Source organism: Lytechinus variegatus, chromosome 4 (genome assembly GCF_018143015.1).
Source record: "Lytechinus variegatus isolate NC3 chromosome 4, Lvar_3.0, whole genome shotgun sequence".
In the NCBI taxonomy this organism is placed as follows: domain Eukaryota; kingdom Metazoa; phylum Echinodermata; class Echinoidea; order Temnopleuroida; family Toxopneustidae; genus Lytechinus; species Lytechinus variegatus.
The window spans coordinates 12,132,580-12,152,717 of NC_054743.1; the positions used below are offsets into that span (position 1 = coordinate 12,132,580).

General features: G+C 37.6%; 1 protein-coding gene across 1 annotated transcript in view; it reads left to right on the forward strand.

Annotated features, from left to right (window-relative positions):
- Positions 1 to 7,520, forward strand: part of LOC121413400 (kinesin-like protein KIF25) — a 35,186-nt gene extending 27,666 nt beyond the window's left edge. The window contains exons 12-18 of the mRNA XM_041606205.1: positions 1,903 to 2,052; positions 2,657 to 2,772; positions 3,726 to 3,881; positions 5,743 to 5,889; positions 6,666 to 6,731; positions 6,974 to 7,033; positions 7,419 to 7,520. Of these exons, the coding sequence (XP_041462139.1) occupies positions 1,903 to 2,052; positions 2,657 to 2,772; positions 3,726 to 3,881; positions 5,743 to 5,889; positions 6,666 to 6,731; positions 6,974 to 7,033; positions 7,419 to 7,492 (769 nt within the window). The 3' untranslated portion in view covers positions 7,493 to 7,520. The remainder of the gene's footprint in view (positions 1 to 1,902; positions 2,053 to 2,656; positions 2,773 to 3,725; positions 3,882 to 5,742; positions 5,890 to 6,665; positions 6,732 to 6,973; positions 7,034 to 7,418) is intronic.
- The last annotated feature ends 12,618 nt before the right edge of the window (positions 7,521 to 20,138 follow it).

The window sequence follows — 20,138 nt, forward strand, 5'->3', positions numbered from 1 at the left end:
CCTCCTCTTCAAGACCACTCTGCCACTTTCAGACAGTACATTTCTTGAACAATCAACATAAAACACAATAAAACAAATTAATCTTTTTAAAAGAATGCTTTATATCAAAATATTTGATGAACACAAATCTGTCTTTACTTGGTCTCCTTCCAGGCCACTATTATCTACAAGTTTATGGAAAATACACCGTAGATTTATTCACAGTAGTGGCCTCGAAGGAGACCAAGTATAGCTTGAACATTAACATTTTGGAAACATGAGCTCTCTATACTTGGTCTCCTTCCAGGCCACTATTGTGTAAAAGTCTATAGGAAATACTTCATAGATTTATTCACAATAGTGGCCTCGAAGGAGACCAAGAATAGACAGCATTCATAAGAAATAATAGTTGATAATAGCATCTATTCTGTTAGTTTTGTGATAGACTTAATACTATTTTTTATACTATCGCTCATTCTATATTTGGTCTCCTTCCAAGCCACTACTGTGTACAAGTCTTTGGAGAGGGCTCCATAAAGTTGTACTCAATAGTGGCTTGGAAGGAGACCAAATGTAGAACGACAACTAAGAGTCAAATTATTATTATATTTATTGATTTATCTTATCGAGGAGAGGGTCGGGGATTGTCGAATGAAATAACGTCCTACTCAGAAATTATTGTATCAATGGGAAAATACGTGTTGTAGCAAGGTCACTATTTCGGTTCGTCTGTGGGGGAAGTTTCGCATCGAGAACAAAAAATTTCTTTTGAAAATCATTGAAGCCGTCATTTCATTGAATCGACCTGCAAATATTGGTAGGTGTTCGAAGAGGTCCTAAGTGGCTTATAACACGATACTCTGCTGGCCCATGTTACTGACATTGATATTACTAAGTAGAGGTTCTCTGTTTTATTTCAACAATCTGCAAAGTATCTCGTCCATTATATTCAGGTAGTCACTTTTCCACCTTATTAGGGTAAGTGTTCATTCATCGAATGATAACACAAGACATGATCATATGTCTCTTACTGTAAAAGTGGAAATTTTCACGGATTTCGTTGCAAGATCAGTGAGCACGAATTTAAAAACGTGAATTTATGAGCATCTATTTAAATGCAAGTTTTAGCACCACAGTCCAATTGCGTGCATCGTTTTGGCAAAGAGATTGCATAATTTGACCTATAGAGGGAGACATTTGAGCAAGCAAGCTTGAGCTCCAAAATCATATGCATCGTGAGAATTTGTTCCAAAGCAATGCGATCATTTTTTTAACAGTTGCAGATCGGTATTTAAATTATGATTTTGGTTGAAATATAAATTGCTTTTGCTGTTTGATTGGTGAGTGTTTAGTTTTTTAGAAGACGTTGGGTCGATCCCCAAGGTTTGTTGATCGATTCCATGCACTTTAAATAGCCGTAATCTCCCGGTCCTAACCCAGTGCTCAACCATCCATACCAAGTCTCCAAGCAGCGCCTCTGTTTTGCCTTCCCTAATGTCCGCCCCGCAACTAAAAGTTGCGCTAAATGTCACAAAAGCTCATGATTGGATCAAAACAATGCTGAATTACGCCGATTGAGAGCTAGAAGTATGATCAGACAATAAATGTCGTCGCTGAAATGTTTAAATAAAACCATTCACAGGTGGGGAAAAAGGAAGTGACTTTGTGATTATGGAGTATGCAGCACGAATTCAAGAACCCGCGAATATATTTTGAAGCCGCGAAGCTAAAAAAATTCATCCCGTGAAAATAAGGGCGTTTACAGTAGGTCTGTTTCTTTGACTGTAAGTGTGGTACGTTTACTAACTTACATTTAGTTTTTTTTGTTGATTCTTTAATTGGTCCCCTTAATGTCTGTGAATGAAATGATAAGATTGTATCAATACAATTTTTAAACTTTTGTTCATTTTATACTTATTTTAGAAGTGTAACGACAGCAGTAGAGATTGTTGATTTAGTCCGTCATGGTATGATGTATCGTCATGAGGATGCTACTCAGGTTCATGCCCATTCCAGTCGCTCTCATCTTGTGGTTACGTTGACTGTCACTCTCATCCAATCACCAACTCGCAGGTAAATTGTTTTGACTCTCATGAATGTGCACATCTATAGGAATTACTGTATATTAAATGCAAGAATATATTGTGAAAATTTATGATTTTGAACCCGTTTCATTCTTGTGAAAATTTATGATTTTGAACCAGTTTCATACTGGACTCTGAAAGATAATATGATAGATTGTCTACTCTTTATTGTCCATATCTTATTTGGTTCAATCCCTCATGGCCTAGACCTATTGTATGTTTCAACAATTTCATCAAGTAATGGCTGATTTAGTTGCCATGTTGCCTTCTTGACTCTAGAAAGTTGGTGTAACAATCCTTATAGTACCTATTTCATTAGGGTATGGCGTTAAAGTTCTTAAGATGGAGTAGACAAAATAGCAATAATAAAGTTTGATAAATTCAATTCCAATTTAGGTTAAAATTCAATTCACTGTTTTGTTTAAACATTTTTATAATAGTAAGCAAATTGCAGCATCTATATGAAATCGCCTATGAATTCCACTGTAATGGATTTTGGGAAGAATGATACAAAGATGTTTGACATATCCAGAGAGCATTCTCGTATCATAATTCAAGTATAACATTATTTTTTCCTCTTGTGATTGTAATAGACCTTCATCAAGGGCCAGAAGTCAGTCTCCATCCCGGTCTTTATCTATGAGGGATGAACAGGAGGTCATCAGAACAAAACTACAACTGGTTGATCTAGCTGGCAGTGAATGTGTTGGTGAGAACCCCCCTGATCTTGTGTGATATGACCCATGTTCTGTCTATTTATGCCTCCGCCTACCGTAGGTGGTTGGCAGAGGCATGTTGTCAGGTCATCCATCCGTTGGTCCATCCCATTTTTGTTCTCAGGATAAATAAACAATCTTAAAAAAACAGTTTACAAGCAACTTCGTACTAAGTCCGAGTGAGTTTTGTTTAGGGTCACAGAGGTCATTACATACCTGAAAATATATTACTTGCAACAAATTAAGGGTTTAACTTAACAATCTGGCCAATTTTAACGTATGGGATTGATAATGATCCGATTAGAATGTGGGGTCACAATGTCAAAGTTCACTCAGGGCATTATTTCAAAAGTCTGGAAGTTAGATCGATGTTCAATATATTCTTAATCTGGCAATGGAAGATGCATAAATTTGACCTTCTGCAGTTGAGAATCCATCTGTTGAGATTTTTTGCATTGGCACATTGGTTGCTGCTGTTAAATATACTGGGTGATTTCAAGTTTGGTGTCGGCCTTGGTGTTGGTGTAAGTGTTGGAATTTGGATTGCTTCCCCTAGCTCCAAAACTTATTCTGAGTTTGTAAAACTGATCCAGATCACATTATTGACACCTTAAAAACTAGTGAGTGACTTTTCTGGACCACCTTCATTTTATGTTCAGTGTTATAATTGTGTAAAATTGACCAAACACCAACACCAAAAGGTCAACACTGAACTTGAAATCACCCAATGTATGACAATCCTGTGCAGGTATGTCCGGTGTTATAATTGTGTAAAATTGACCAAACACCAACACCAAAAGGTCAACACTGAACTTGAAATCACCCAATGTATGACAATCCTGTGCAGGTATGTCCGGTGTTATAATTGTGTAAAATTGACCAAACACCAACACCAAAAGGTCAACACTGAACTTGAAATCACCCAATGTATGACAATCCTGTGCAGGTATGTCCGGTGTGACTGGATCTGCTCTACGGGAGACATCTCACATCAACAGGAGTCTGTCAGCTTTAGCTGATGTCCTCGGTGCTCTGGCTGAGGGTAGAGGTCATGTGCCTTACAGAAACTCCAGACTTACTCACCTTATGAAAGATTCTATTGGTAAGTCATATAGATGATAATTTCAACCTTTATATGAAAGATTTGGCAGGAATTTATTGTGATAATTTCTTTTCCTTTATTTAAAGGCTTGTTTTTCCACCCTCCTAAAAAGTCTGTGCCATCTCATTCTGACCTCTCTCACCCTTATTATTTATGACATCCACCCCTAACTCCCTTCCTGGTGGGTGTTCCATAAAGCTGTTCGTAAAATACGAATGACTTCACACACGACTGATGACCCCTTCTTGTGCTAAATGATACATCCCTATGTCATTCATGTAGAACACAAGAACATGTTACAGTCAATGCGTAAAGTTGTGATCAACTTTGCGAACAGCTTTATGAAACACATACCAGATTTTCTCACTTTTCTCTCTGTTTTTCAGTATTCCTCAAGTTTATCTCCTCAACATCCTCATCTCGTTGCCTCCAGAATCCCTTGTGTATGAAGGCATTGGGAGAAGAGCCAAAAGTATTAAAATCAATTCAAAAGCCTTAAGCCTTACAATCTGTTGCAATTTTTATTTAGCACCAGTCTTTTACTTGCAAAATAAAATTGCTGATTGATTATTGCAGTGTGATATACCAGTTGCAAATTTGCAGTATGATTTGAAACTCAATATCCATAGTCACTTTTTCCCTTTCTTGCGTTATTATTTTATTTTTTTCTCTTTCCTTGTAAACTGTGTAAGCCTTTTCCTGTTGTACGGTAATCAGGGGGATAGACCTCGATAGGCCAATACATCCGCTGTACAGCGGAAATCATTTTTGTCTCACCTGCATAGCAGAGTGAGACTATAGGCGCCGCTTTTCCGACGGCGGCGGCGTCAACATCAAATCTTAACGTAAGGTTAAGTTTTTGAAATGACATCATAACTTAGAAAGTATATGGACCTAGTTCATGAAACTTGGCCATAAGGTTAATCAAGTATTACTGAACATCCTTATAGAGTTTCATGTCACATGACCAAGGTCAAAGGTCATTTAGGGTCAATGAACTTAGACCATGTTGGAGGAATCAACATCAAAATCTTAACCCGAGGTTAAGTTTTTGAAATATCATAACTTAGAAAATATATGGACCTAGTTCATGAAACTTGGACGTAAGGTTAATCAAGTATCACTGAACATCCTGCATGAGTTTTATGTCACATGACCAAGGTCAAAGGTCATTTAGGGTCAATGAACTTTGGCAGAATTGGGGGTATCTGTTGAATTCCCATCATAACTTTGAAAGTTTATGGATCTGATTCATGAAACTTAGACATTAGAGTAATCAAGTATCACTGAACATCCTGTGCGCATTTCAGGTCTCAAGATTAAGGTCAAAGGTCATTTAGGGTCAATGAACTTTTGCCGAATTGGGGGTATCTGTTGAATTACCATCATAACTTTGAATGTTTATGGATCTGATTCATGAAACTTGGACATAAGAGTAATCAAGTATCACTGAACATCCTTCGCGAGTTTCAGGTCACATGATCAAGGTCAAAGGTCATGTAAGGTCAATGAACTTTGGCCATGTTGGGGTTTTTTGTTGAATAACCATCATATCTCTGTAAGTTTATTGGTCTAGTTCATTAAAAGTGGACATTAGAGTAACCATGTATCACTGAACATCTTGTGTGAGTTATTTTTCAAAGTCAGCACTGCTGCTATATTGAACCGCGTGATGCAGGTGAGACGGCCAGAGGCATTCCACTTGTTATTTACTGTGTTTATGACTACTTATAAGTTATACTTGTCAATATCTGTTCTGCTGTATAAGAATTTACTTGTATTTATGTATTAATGTAGTTTTGTGTAATTAAAGATGTGTTTGAATCTGATCGAAATACGTTATTCTTTTATACATATCAAGGTGGAGATGCGAAGCTCCTTGTTGTGTGTTGTGTGTCTCCAACCCAACGTTTCCTGACTGAGACACTCCAGTGCCTTGGGTTTGGGTCAAGAGCTAGGCAGATCCAGAGAGGACCAGTCAAAAAGAGACAAGCAGCAACTCTTACAGGTAAGTGAAGGACAAGTGCTTCTCGGTCCACTCCCACTTTGTCTAGTTTCCGTTTGGTGTCATCCCGAAGGCCTGAATTAACGAAGGTTGATTTGAAAACCCACAGCTGAGTCCATGAATGAATTAATTCCTGCCAGGTACCCATTCACCTCACCTGGGTTGAGTGCAGCACAATGTGGATTAATTTCTTGCTGAAGGATACTACGCCATGGCTGGGATTTAAACCCAGGACCCTCTGCTTCAAAGTCCGGAGACTAATCCTCTGGGCCACAACGTTCCACATGATTACATGAACTGTTTATGAATCTAATTGTCATATTGATGACAGAGTGCAAAAATGTAGAGTGAGTGAAATTAAGAATGTCTTAGCAAAATGATAAAAGCCCAAGTTAGAATTAGACTAAGTGATGGTTAGTCCAAACATCAAATGGACCACATTGATATTAGACCAAATTGGATTAGCCATGATGGTGTTGGTGGTTCTGAGAATTAGGTCATCAGCTAGTAGAACTAGTAGATACATCTGAGTCTTGCTGATATTGTCTTGTAGAATCACTAACAGCTTTTCTTCAAACTGACATAAACCCTGTACATTCACTCAAGTGGCAGCTCAAAGAAAGTTTTGTGTTTCGTATGGTGTCAAAGTGGCATGTCATCAATGAAGTTGATCTTGAGACCATGACGGGCAATAAGTGGGTTTCGGGTTGGCATGGCCAGGACACCAAGTATTTCTTTAAGAATTTTCTTGTATCTTTCATTCTGTGTGTCTTCTATAGGTGCAGGGGACCAGTCTCCTGTAGTAGGAGCCAGAGGAAGACAAGGAAAACGACATAGTATACCAGGTAAGATAAAGCATAAATGCATAAATTACTTGTCTTATCTACAATACATGGGTTTGTACTAGAATGCAAAATAATGTGCTAGTTTAATAAATTGTGAATTTCCAGTAAGATGTTATTCCCATTTTTAAAGCAAAGAATGATTAAAGATACCTTGTGAGACTCTTTATGTGGCATTAGTATAAATAATGATATTTTGAGAGTGAAATGAAATAAATGACTATCCCTGTTTTCTGTTTTTATAGCCCCAGAGACATCATCCATACCGGTTCCCAAGTTCAGAAGCTCACCTATGATGCAAAGAAGTAAGTGCAACTTCTTCATTGATAACTTGACCTTTTACATGAACACAGTTTAATGTTAGTGCTGGTGTTAGTGTTGGAAGCACAATTCATATTGCATTTCTTAGCTCCAACACCTAAGTTTACAAAACTGATCCAATTCACAACACCTAATTAGATCAGCTGGTAACCAGATTCATGTTAATCTCGGGATGTGAGAATCATACCAACGTCACCAAAAAACGTCAACAGAATTCTGTCATTTCCATAGACATTACGTAGGGATTACCCAGTTCTTTGGATATATTGTTGGCAGTTCCGTGGTTTATTGTTATTTTGTCTCGTATGATATAATGAATCGATTTCGATAAGATGGCATAAATTGTGCTATTGACCTCTTGACCCCTAGGAAGCAGCAGTCTGGACACTGGTTCATCTCACCTTAGAATTGGAAGGTCATCTTCACCAGCTAAACCAAGATAGATCTACCAGTAGTCTGGACACTGTTTCATCTCACCATAGAATTGGAAGGTCATCTTCACCAGCTAAACCAAGATAGATCTACCAGTAGTCTGGACACTGGTTCTTCTCACCTTAGAATTGGAAGGTCATCTTCACCAGCTAAACCAAGATAGATCTACCAGTAGTCTGGACACTGGTTCATCTCACCTTAGAATTGGAAGGTCATCTTCACCAGCTAAACCAAGATAGATCTACCAGCAGTCTGGACACTGGTTCATCTCACCTTAGAATTGGAAGGTCATCTTCACCAGCTAAACCAAGATAGATCTACCAGCAGTCTGGACACTGGTTCATCTCACCTTAGAATTGGAAGGTCATCTTCACCAGCTAAACCAAGGTAGATCTACCAGCAGTCTGGACACTGGTTCATGTCACCTTAGAATTGGAAGGTCATCTTCACCAGCTAAACCAAGATAGATCTACCAGCAGTCTGGACACTGGTTCCTCTCACCTTAGAATTGGAAGGTCATCTTCACCAGCTAAACCAAGGTAGATCTATCAGTAGTCTGGACACTGGTCCATCTCACCATGGAACAGGAAGGTCAGCTCAACCAATTAACCCTATCTAGGCCGGGGTATTTTGGGAGTTCCTATGGCCGGGGGGGGGCCTCCCAGGCCCCCCCCTAAGATCTCGGCCGTCGACCGCGCGATCGCGGCGAAAATTGGCACACGGGTTGCCTGGGACATAATCTACAAGATTGTATAGTAATTTATTTCATGCGAATTGCTATTAAGTGATTATGCTAATTTATGCGTAATTAGTATGCGAAATCATACTTTTTCCTCTAACTCCCTAAATAAAGCTCCAAATGTACTAATTTTTGGTATAGAAACTCTTTGTGGTGTCCTAAGCAAGAGTACATGAAAAAAAATGTGATATCAAATCATTTTCTTATGTATTATATTGTTTTTTGCAATTTCTTATGTATTTCTTTGTTTTTTGACCTTTTGTTTTTCATTGTTTTTTTCAATGAAATTTGTTGGGGACTCTTCTGTGATCATAAAAAGCATAAAATGAATACATTTAGACTAGCAAAACTAAAAATAATCATACATTTATGAAATTTGGTTGAAAACACAATTTGCATTGACTTTGTACACGAAATCACGTTTTTGAGCAATTTTCGGTCTGACATGCACTTACATAATGTTGCGTAATTTCGGAACCACATACCCGGGTGACGCAAAATTGGTCTCAAAAGTTGCGCAAGACTTGAAAGTAAAAACTCAGTGAGCGGCGCGGTCAAAAAATTTCGCACAGCGAAAATATCGCGCGATTCGTTGAGGGGGGGGCCTCCGAGGCCCCCCCCCCCCGGCCTAGATAGGGTTAAACCAAGACACCGGTCATTCCTGAAAGAATATCACCTTGATCATCAATCCTACAATGCCTCATAGCTACTGGAATGGTGACATAAATGTTTGAATTGAATATGTGCCAAAAATAATTCTTTGTATGTATTTATATATTAATATATATATTGTCATTTATAACCTTTAAAAATGACTGGAATGAATTAACTGCCAAAGAAATGAAATAGTCAAATTAATAAGTATTGATACTTGATACTGTATTCCAGCTGTAATTTGAACAGGTGGGATGAAAGATATTCGCAATCGGCAAGTATGAAAGATACAGACTAACAGTTAATGTCTGTGATAAGCTGGTGTTGTGAGCTTCCTGATTGTGGCATTTGTTCACATTCATAGTGCAGGAACTTTGGTGGGGCATCCATTTCCTCTATCAAAAGTCTTCTTTTCAAACCTACCATTTTCAATTTTCTTCACATTTATTTCTCCAACACGTCAATATCTTTCAATGTTTTCCTTGGAAATATACTATCCTCGTTTTAAACTAGCATTTCCACAATCTGTTTTTTCTTTCAATCTGAAAGTTTTTCTTTTTGAGCATCATACCATTCTCACTTGAAAACTCAGCATCTCCACAATCTATATCTTTCAATTCAAAAGATTTTTCTTTGAACGTTATGCCGTTCTTAGCACATTTTAAACCACAGATACCCTGATTGAAATTTTAGACCGTGAATACAGGCCAATGTCTCCAGTGTATTTTTTTTCAATTTTTTTTAAACTCCACATCTCCAGTATATCCATTGCACACACAGCCAATGTTTGGATATCCTTATTTCCAAACATTATTGCACTAATATTGCAATAACATTCCCTGGTGAACCTACACTAATCAAATTACCTTCCTTTATTACTCTGTCATTTGCTTCGTCTATATTATTATTCATGTTGTTAAAGGAGAAAGAAACATTTGGAACAAGATAGCTTGTGTAAAAACAGAAAAATCAAAGAAAAAGATTGACAAAAGTTTGAAAAAAATTGGACAAATAATGAGAAAGTTATGAGCATTTGAATATGACAATCACTAATGCTATGGAGATCCTCACATTGACAATGTGACAAAGATGTGTGATGTCACTTGTGAACAACTCTCCCCATAACTTTAGTATATATTTCATTTAAAATGCCACTTTTTTCACATCTATCAGTAGATCATGTGTAATTTCTATAGGAGTGCATGTAATACATATTTTTAAAGAATACATCATGGATTAAGAGTTTGTATCACCATAAGAAAAAGCAAAAAGAGACATTTTTTGCGTATTTTATAGTCATCAAAGGGAAAGTTGTTCACATGTGACATCACACATCCTTGTCGCATTGCCAATGGGAGGATCTCCATGGCATTAATGATTGCAAGATTCAAATGCTCATAACTTTCTCATTATTTGTCTGATTTTTCTGCAAGTTTATTCTTATTCCTTGATTTTTCTGTTTTGACACAAGCCTACTTGTTCCAAGGTCTCATTCTCCTATAACTCCTTCCTCATCTCCCCATACATCTTTGACAGGTTGAGTAGCACCGATCGTGCATTAACCACACGACATGTTCTCTGAGGGCTGAATGAGAGTCCTTTGCTGAGTTAGGAACTATTTATTTTTTTAAGCTGCCCGCCCATTCACCTGCTCAATTCTGGATCATATCAGGCAGTCTGCCCTGTAATGATGATGAATCATGTCCTCTGAACTTTTTTCTTGAAATGTTTTATCATTCTCACTTTGGAAATTATATGTCTCCATCAAGGTTCTCATCGGAGTGAAATTCACAGGTGTTTCAACTCCGGCGGACCGTACATTGTTGTTGAAATATGGGCCTGTTCGTAGTTCCACTTTGCGCAAGATCAGAAGCGTCTATGCATGGACGGGGGAAGGTCATTGGTATCAAAATGACATGGTGGTTTAAATTTAATGAGATAAGAACTGAATTTTGATGACTTGGTTATTCATATATTCTATGGTGTTTTTTATGTAAATCCACAAACAAAAAAAGAACAATGTGTCCAAGAACGACTGGTATTTCACAGTTTTCCTTGAGGCCTACATTGTACAACATTTAATAATATGCATTCATAGTATAATGCATCTAATACCTTCATACTCCTTATTGGTGTGCTATTCTAGTCACCTGGTCTATTTAAATTTCTTCATCCTTCTATGTAAGGCACTATTCTTAACTGCACTGAAATATGCTTGTCATAATTAAAGAAATGGAAGGTTAGTTGATCAAAGTTATCCAATAAGTAAATACGAAGTGGTATAGTGTCATTGAACGGCGTATAATGAGGACGGCCAAATTAATGTCGCGGTTCAAAGTAACAAGAGTCTTTATGATTTCCTTATGGGATGCAAATTCTAGACAGAGGGACTAGAGTCAACATGTCCAACATCATCATTGGTACATATTGCTAACCATACAGACACGCCAATACGCCACAACTAATTGAATCTGATTGGGTTGGACAATCTACGGCATTAATTGGAAAGTCCCATCACTGTTTCTTGGAAATATCGGTTGCTGTTGCCAGTGACCATGTCTTATTCCTGATCGGAAGACTTCATCCATCGTGGATACAAGTCTACAATCGTTAATATGAACCCCCTGAACTACTGTGCCGTACAAACGTTTAGTAGAATTCTGATTGTCAAGTACAAGTAATCTGAAGTGGGAATCGTCATTTAAAGGCAACTCCGCCAGCCGTAAACACGCACTCCCTCGAAATTCGATAGTGAAAATGTTCGATAGCCGTTGGTTTTCCATGCGTTCTACCTAAGGTATTAATGGAGGATGGATAGATTCCGAACTTAGTGCCTAGTACCTCATTGTTCCTAATGTTGACCATTATGGACAAGTAAATATCTATCATTAGATAAGACATCAAACCATCAGGTTTTCTATGTAGGAATTGGAGAATTCCTGGTCTTGGTTCAGCAAGTATACAAATCAAATCACTGCCACTAACATTCGGCAGATCAGGCTATTCAAAGAACAAAGTGATGTTATTGAAAAAGTTCACATCACTCACTGTCAACAATATATCCGCTACAATTTTATCTGTAGAGGTATTAATCCAGTAGATACACCCGGAGCTGGAGAGGTGCATGAATGGGTATTTGGACATTGGGTATGTTCTGCCCCTTCGTTTGTTTTACTGTAAAATATGACATACGCATTATGATTGACACGGTTTCGGAAGGTGTGTAAGAGCAAATGACTGACATTACTGTCATTAAGTTCTATCAAGTTGTCTCTGTTGTATGCCATATAATGACCGCATGCCATCGAGCCACCGGTATGAACTATCACACTTCTTAACTTATATTGTGCACTCTGTTGGTGGACATGAATGGTGCAGTATTTCTCCTATATCTAAGAAGTCTTCTACATCAACTAAATCCAAAGGTCTGTCGGTATGTGCATCGGTGCTGTAACGATTCGCATGAATAACAGGCACTTCGGGAAGTGAAGCAAATGCAACTGTCTGTACACGTGAGCCTTTGCATTTTGCACATATTTCCAAATGTCTGTAGTCAGAATATGCGCGAATTGTGCAAGTTAGCAAATTGCGGTGATAATTGTATTGTCCTTGCTGATCAACGGTTGCCCACGATACACCATTTTTCGGTGCCTTGACTGTTGACACATGGAAACATGTTTGGTATGTTTTGGTCTTAATGAGATTACAGTGAGGGAAATATTTATCGAAGTTAGTTAGGAATGGGACTAGGACGATTAGGATTAATTCAGAGGCATCTTCTTGCCTACCACGTCTGCTACCCATCCTCTCCCGACAAGCAAGACAGTGCTTCGTCTACATCACCTTCCAAAAGTGCATGCAAGGCAGCAGGGTCCTTCAAATTACGTAGTAGTCGCACAATTTTTCCATTTAAGGTATTGTCAGGAAATCTCAGAATAGGCAAGTCATGCATATCTATGAACACTGCTATGGCCTGCATACTGGCAATAAACCAACAGTCGGCTCCACTATTATGAATGCCCCTGCCGATGGTATGAGGGTGACGAAAACGACCCTGTCCTTCCCAGTTCCTTTGGTTGTTGGTGTTTTGGTGCCTTTGGAAAATTTTTCCCCTAAGGGCATTTGTTTTTTTAGAGGACTGATATATTCACCCGCGATATTTGAATTATTTTTCCTGTTACGTTTTGCCCATGTTTTTGTTAGAATGTCGCTACAATTAGTCTTTCTCTTATCTGGACTGCCCTTCATCTTTAAATTATCATGAAATTCCCTCTGAAGAGGCACAACATCTTGTTTGTACAAACTTGTAATCTCATCGAGTCTTTTCACCCTCTTACCGTTGAGGAGAATCTTTTGAGTTTCTTGCATATTTATTTCGATTGTTCCCTGCGTTCTATTGTCTTTGTAGATATTTTGGGCATCTTTTGTCTGATTCAATACTTTCAAATGGAATGATTTGTAGTGGTAATAGAACAGAAGGGAATCACTGGTATCTCCATGATGGGATAAATCGCCTAGCATGAGGCTTGACCACAAACATACTTTGATCAGTAACTGATGTTTCATGCTTGTACTTTAAACAATAATTGATGTTTCATGCTTTTGAAAATGGTGCAGCTATAATACTGATTTCGGAAGGTGTGTAAGAGCAAATGACTGACATAACTGTCATTAAGTTCTATCAAGTTGTCTCTGTTGTATGCCATATAATGACCGTGTGCCATCGAGCCACCGGTATGAACTATCACTTCTTAACTTATATTGTGCACTCTGTTGGTGGACATGAATAGTGCAGTATTTCTCCTACATCTAAGAAGTCTTCTACATCAACTAAATCCAAAGGTCTGTCGGTATGTGCATCGGCGCTGTAATGATTCGCATGAATAACAGGCACTTCGGGAAGTGAAGCAAATGCAACGGTCTGTACACGTGAGCCTTTGCATTTTGCACATATTTCCAAATGTCTGTAGTCAGAATATGCGCGAATTCGCAGAATATGCCCATTCGCTCTCGTATCGTGGCACCACTCATCTACAACTTTCTCGAGCCGTGATCGAATGTTGTCCGCCGTTGCAGCCTGGCTAAATTCTTGAAAACCCAATAAAGCGCTTCTTAGTTGTGGTATCTGTCAAATTTATGAAACAAAATATATTCTAATTCTCGAATTTTCTACAATTCCTATTTAACATTAAAAAAGTGAACATACATGTATGGCTTGTAGGGAGATTTAGAGAAACTTTTATGCACTAAAAGTTTCATACTGATACGATAGAATTATTGAACCTTGGGAGCCATATGAATTTTGGGAAAATGTAAGGAAATAATTGACTGCTTATATTCAATACCGTCCTTCATGATTATGAAAAACAATTATACTCCAAAGTTAAACCATTTTTAAGTCACCGTATAGTTACGGATTAAGGAAGATGAAAACAATAATGGGTGGCCATCACGATACCCAATCAGTTTTTTATGTTTTGCGTATTTTGAAATGGGTAATTGAGTGTGTTTATGGGATTAATATTGATAAAGCGAAATTCTAAGATTAACATTGACACCGAAATCATTATTAATCTGTTAAGATAACATCATTGCAACAATAATCAGAAAGGTTTTGTAATTGGAATAGACTCGTATGAATAAAATATAATGAATAAAATACGGAGTAATTACATTCAGGAGATGAAATAAAACTTCTTTATTTTTTTCTCTCAAAATATTAGGGAGAAAATCAAAGAGTAAAAGGTGCATATTAGAACATAGAACAAAATAATAAAATAGATTACTTACTCTTTCTTCATTCGTCACCAACCAATGTAGTGTAACACACATGTACTCAGTGCTTTGGCCTCTCCACATATCGGTGGTAAAGCTAAATGGTACAACCGTCCTCCTCAGATCTTTTTGAAGTGCCATCTTCACCTCACAATAGACAGCAGGTACTAAATTCATAGAAAATACTGGTCTGGAAGGCATTCTATAGCGAGGGTCCATGTATTGCACAAGGTTTCGAAAACCTTCGTTCTCGACGATGTTAAATGGGCGAAAATCGAGGGCCATCATCAATGCTATTTTCCGAGATATTGCAACTTGTCTAGGGTGGTTGTGGGGGTATGTCGACTCGACAGACATAAACGATGTCTGCTGCTCCCTTCCTCTAGGCCTCGGCTGGCTTGATGTCGATGACAGAGATGTCGATGACGAAGTTGTCGATGAAGAGGATGATGGTGCGTTTGGCTGTGGGCGGCGTCGTGGTATATAAAGACAAACTTGCACATGCCTTGCTAAGTTTGTTGTATTAAACTTTCTTTTGCAGAAAGTTGCACTCGTCATTTTCATCAATTCGAAAATGCTCCCAAACTAGTTTCTTGCATATTTATTTAGATCGTGCCCTATGGTCTATTATCTCTGTAGGTATTTTGGGCATCTTTTATCAGATTCAATACTTTCAAATGGAATGATTTGTAGTTGTAATAGAACAGAAGGGAATCACTCGTATCTCCATGGTGGGATAAATCGCCTAGCATGAGGCTTGACCACAGTACTTTGATCAGTAACAGACGATTCATGCTTGTACTTTAAACAGTAATTGATGTTTCATACTTTTGAAAAAGGTGCAGCTATAATACTGATTTCGGAAGGTGTGTAAGAGCAAATGACTGACATTACTGTCATTAAGTTCTATCAAGTTGTCTCTGTTGTATGCCATATAATGACCACGTGCCATCGAGCCACCGGTATGAACTATCACACTTCTTAACTTATATTGTGCACTCTGTTGGTGGACATGAATGGTGCAGTATTTCTCCTATATCTAAGAAGTCTTCTACATCAACTAAATCCAAAGGTCTGTCGGTATGTGCATCGGCGCTGTAATGATTCGCATGAATAACAGGCACTTCGGGAAGTGAAGCAAATGCAACGGTCTGTACACGTGAGCCTTTGCATTTTGCACATATTTCCAAATGTCTGTAGTCAGAATATGCACGAATTATGCAAGTTAGCAAATTGCTGTGATAATTGTGATGTATTTGCGGATCAACGGTCGCCCACAATACATAATTTGTCGGTGCCTCCACTGTTGACACATGGAAACATGTTTGGCATGTTTTGGTATTTATGAGATTACAGTGTGGGGGAATATTTATCAAAGTTAGTTAGGAATGGGACTAGGACGATTAGGATCAATTCAGAGGCATCTTCTTGCCTACCACGTCTGCTACCCATCCTCTCCCGACAAGCAGACAGTGCTTCGTCTACATCACCTTCCAAAAGTGCATGCAAGGCAGCAGGGTCCTTCAAATTACGTAGTAGTCGCACTATTTTTCCAATCTCGGAATAGGCCTATAAACACTGCTATGGCCTGCATACTGGCAATAAATCAACAGTCGGCTCCACTATTATGAATGCCCCTGCCGATGGTATGAGGGTGACGAAAACGAGCCTGTCCTTCCAAGTTCCTTCGGTTGTTGGTGTTTTGGTGCCTTTTGAATATTTTTCCCGTAAGGGCATTTGTGTTTTTAGAGGACTGATATATTCACCCGTGATATTTGAATTATTTTTTCTGTTACGTTTTGCCCATGTTTTTGTTAGAATGTCGCTACAATTAGTCTTTCTCTTATCTGGACTGCCCTTCATCTTGAAATTATGAAATTCCCGATGAAGGGGCACAACATCTTGTTTGTACAAACTTGTAATCTCATCAAGTCTTTTCACCCTCTTTCCATTGAGGAGAATCTTTTTAGTTTCTTGCATATTATTTTCGATTGTGCCCTGCGTTCGATTGTCTTTGTAGATATTTTGGGCATCTTTTGTCTGATTCAATACTTTCAAATGGAATGATTTGTAGTGGTAATAGAACAGAAGGGAATCACTCGTATCTCCATGGTGGGATAAATCGCCTAGCATGAGGCTTGACCACAAACGTACTTTGATCAGTAACTGACGTTTCATGCTTGTACTTTAAACAGTAATTGATGTTTCATGCTTTTGAAAAAGGTGCAGCTATAATACTGATTTCAGAAGGTGTGTAAGAGCAAATGACTGACATAACTGTCATTAAGTTCTATCAAGTTGTCTCTGTTGTATGCCATATAATGACCACGTGCCATCGAGCCACCGGTATGAACTATCACACTTCTTAACTTATATTGTGCACTCTGTTGGTGGACATGAATGGTGCAGTATTTCTCCTATATCTAAGAAGTCTTCTACATCAACTAAATCCAAAGGTCTGTCGGTATGTGCATCGGCGCTGTAATGATTCGCATGAATAACAGGCACTTCGGGAAGTGAAGCAAATGCAACGGTCTGTACACGTGAGCCTTTGCATTTTGCACATATTTCCAAATGTCTGTAGTCAGAATATGCACGAATTGTGCAAGTTAGCAAATTGCGGTGATAATTGTGATGTCTTTGCTGATCAACGGTCGCCCACAATACATAATTTGTCGGTGCCTCCACTGTTGACACATGGAAACATGTTTGGCATGTTTTGGTCTTTATGAGATTACAGTGTGGGGAATATTTATCAAAGTCAGTTAGGAATGGGACCAGGACGATAAGGATCAATTCAGAGGCATCTTCTTGCCTACCACGTCTGCTACCCATCCTCTCCCGACAAGCAGACAGTGCTTCGTCTACATCACCTTTCAAAAGTGCATGCAAGGCAGCAGGGTCCTTCAAATTACGTAGTAGTTGCACTTTTTTCCCAATCTTGGAATAGGCAAGTCATGCATATGGTCAATTCCAGCGTAACGGACATGACGTTCAGACAAATTTTTGTAATTCAAAGAGTTATACAGTAGAATTAGCAGTCTTTTGATAATTGTTACTAAGCTTATCAGACACATTTAAGTATCTGTTACATACACATAAAATTTCAAATCGTTTCGTTGAACAGTTGCGGAGAAATTGCACTCTTCGTGAGCGTAACGGACATGACACGAAATGGACGAAGCATTTTTACCTCCTATTGCTTATCAAAATTCCTGTGAATTCTTAGATTGCATGCACCTGACGTTGGTGTTAATTTAATCTTAAGATCATGCTCTATCCATAAAATGGTGTTTAACAACAGTTTTGCAGTGCATTCTGTATTCCTAGCTCAAAATGTAGCGTAACGGACATGACACACGAAGCGTAACGGACATGACAGTTTCGTCCACTTTTTGTAAGCGAATATAATTATTTTATTACAAGATATGGTACAAGTCTAATTGTTTACATGTTAAGGCTAGAGGTTAGAGAGACATATCATAACTGGTAATCTGTAATATCTCCTATTATTTTGCAATTTGAGAGGGGGTCTTTTTGTACAATATTTATAAAACAAAAAAATATTTAGAAAAATTAATTTTACACCGGTTAACAACAGTTAATGAGTATTTTCAAGTTACTACCATCCACCACACCTAATTAAAGGAGAAAAAGTTGATAGAAAAGATTATTTTTTATTCACGCCTTAATATTTGATAATATACTAGCGTAACGGACATGACACCCTTATGAAGTGAACTTCATCAGCACTTCTTAGTTTGAAAATGAAAGAAATATGAATAATGAAAGTAATTATGTAACAGCAAAGTACCTTTACTAACACTAAAGAAAAATATGTAGATATTATTAGCAGGTATCATTAATTTAATAGCTATAGCCTAAGTGATAATTTTATATTGAATACAATGTTTATCATACCACTACTGCACACTGAGCAGACCAAATCTCATTTTTTGTGAGAAGAAAACAAAATATACCAGACCTGTATAAATCCAAGATGAACATATTATGGAATGTATTGTATGATAAAGAACATGTACTCGTATTAATGTCAGTTTTAAGATTACAAAAAATGGTATTAAAAAGTATTTTAATAAAAATTTAATAGCAGTACCTGGAAACCGGTTTTTCATTATCGATTATGTATGAGTTGAAAGGTAATCAGAATGTTTGTAAATAGCTTCTGAGATTTTTTTTTCATTCAAAATAACTATCATCCTGAGTATAATCATCCTTTCATCAAATCTTGGATGTTCTAAATCTTACGATCTTGCTTGCTGACAAATGTGGCTGTATCTAATTTTGTTGTATTGTCCGCGCTGCTTGTGTACAATTGAAGATACATCATTCAAATCATGATTATGGCTGACCAAAATACTATGATGACATAATTTATTGATCGCGCCACATTCTTTCCACGGCCCCTTTGCTTTGTGATACTGCAAAGAAGTGCCACTGTAGATTCATGGATTCATAGAGCTACATCATGTAACACAGATATCCGAATACAAACTTGCTTTTAAATGTGAGCCCATGCCATCACTGAAGAAGTATGTAGAGGTTGGTGAAAGTCAGATACTTTGAAGTAATATCATCAATGATCATGAATTCACAAGTTGGAGTTTTATAATGCTCCAAACTGTCAGTGCAAAAACCTAAGATAATCAAATGTTTGTTCAAACACAAATGATGCAGATTGTGATCTGAGTATGTTGCCAGATCTAGCTGCATCTTATCCTAATATTATGTGGCATACCGTTAATTCTCAGAAAAATCTACCAGAACAAGAGCTGAACTTTCATCATTCACCAACTTCTAAAAATAGCTTGAATGACATGCAGATTCTAGGAAATATTACATTCAGCTATCCTCAAACAATTGAGGCTGACCTCAGTCTGTGACACTGAGCCTAATATTTTGTTTTTGTGAATGCTGCCTTTTGCCATATATAAAGCGTCATGTCCGTTACGCGAATTGTCATGTCCGTTACGCCATTTTTATGAAAATGAGAAGTGGTAAGGGAAAATGATTGCTACACATGGTAGGGGGTTTAATTCTAACATAGAATCTGAATCTGCAGTACCTTTAGACAAATTTCCTGTAAGCTGTGAAAACTTTAAGTGAAAAACGTAACGGACATGACACTGATAATGGTAAAGAAATCACACAAATCTGAAGACAGATTTCTCTAAAATTGATGAATGGCATAAAATTTAACGATTATTTTGTTGATTTAAACATTAATTAACTATTCAAAAGTTAAAAGAGACCTCTGGGACCTTGTTTGCTTTTAGTAAAGACAGGAAAGATGAATTGTTTAAAAATAGCCACATTTTTTACATTTTGCAATTTACTATTCTATTTTTTTGATGATGGAAAAAACTACAAAATTTTATCAATATCGCGATTTTTCTATTGGAAATTGAGACCTTATAGATTACTTTTTAAGAAAATTTGACTGCTGAAGTGAAATCTTAAACTTCATT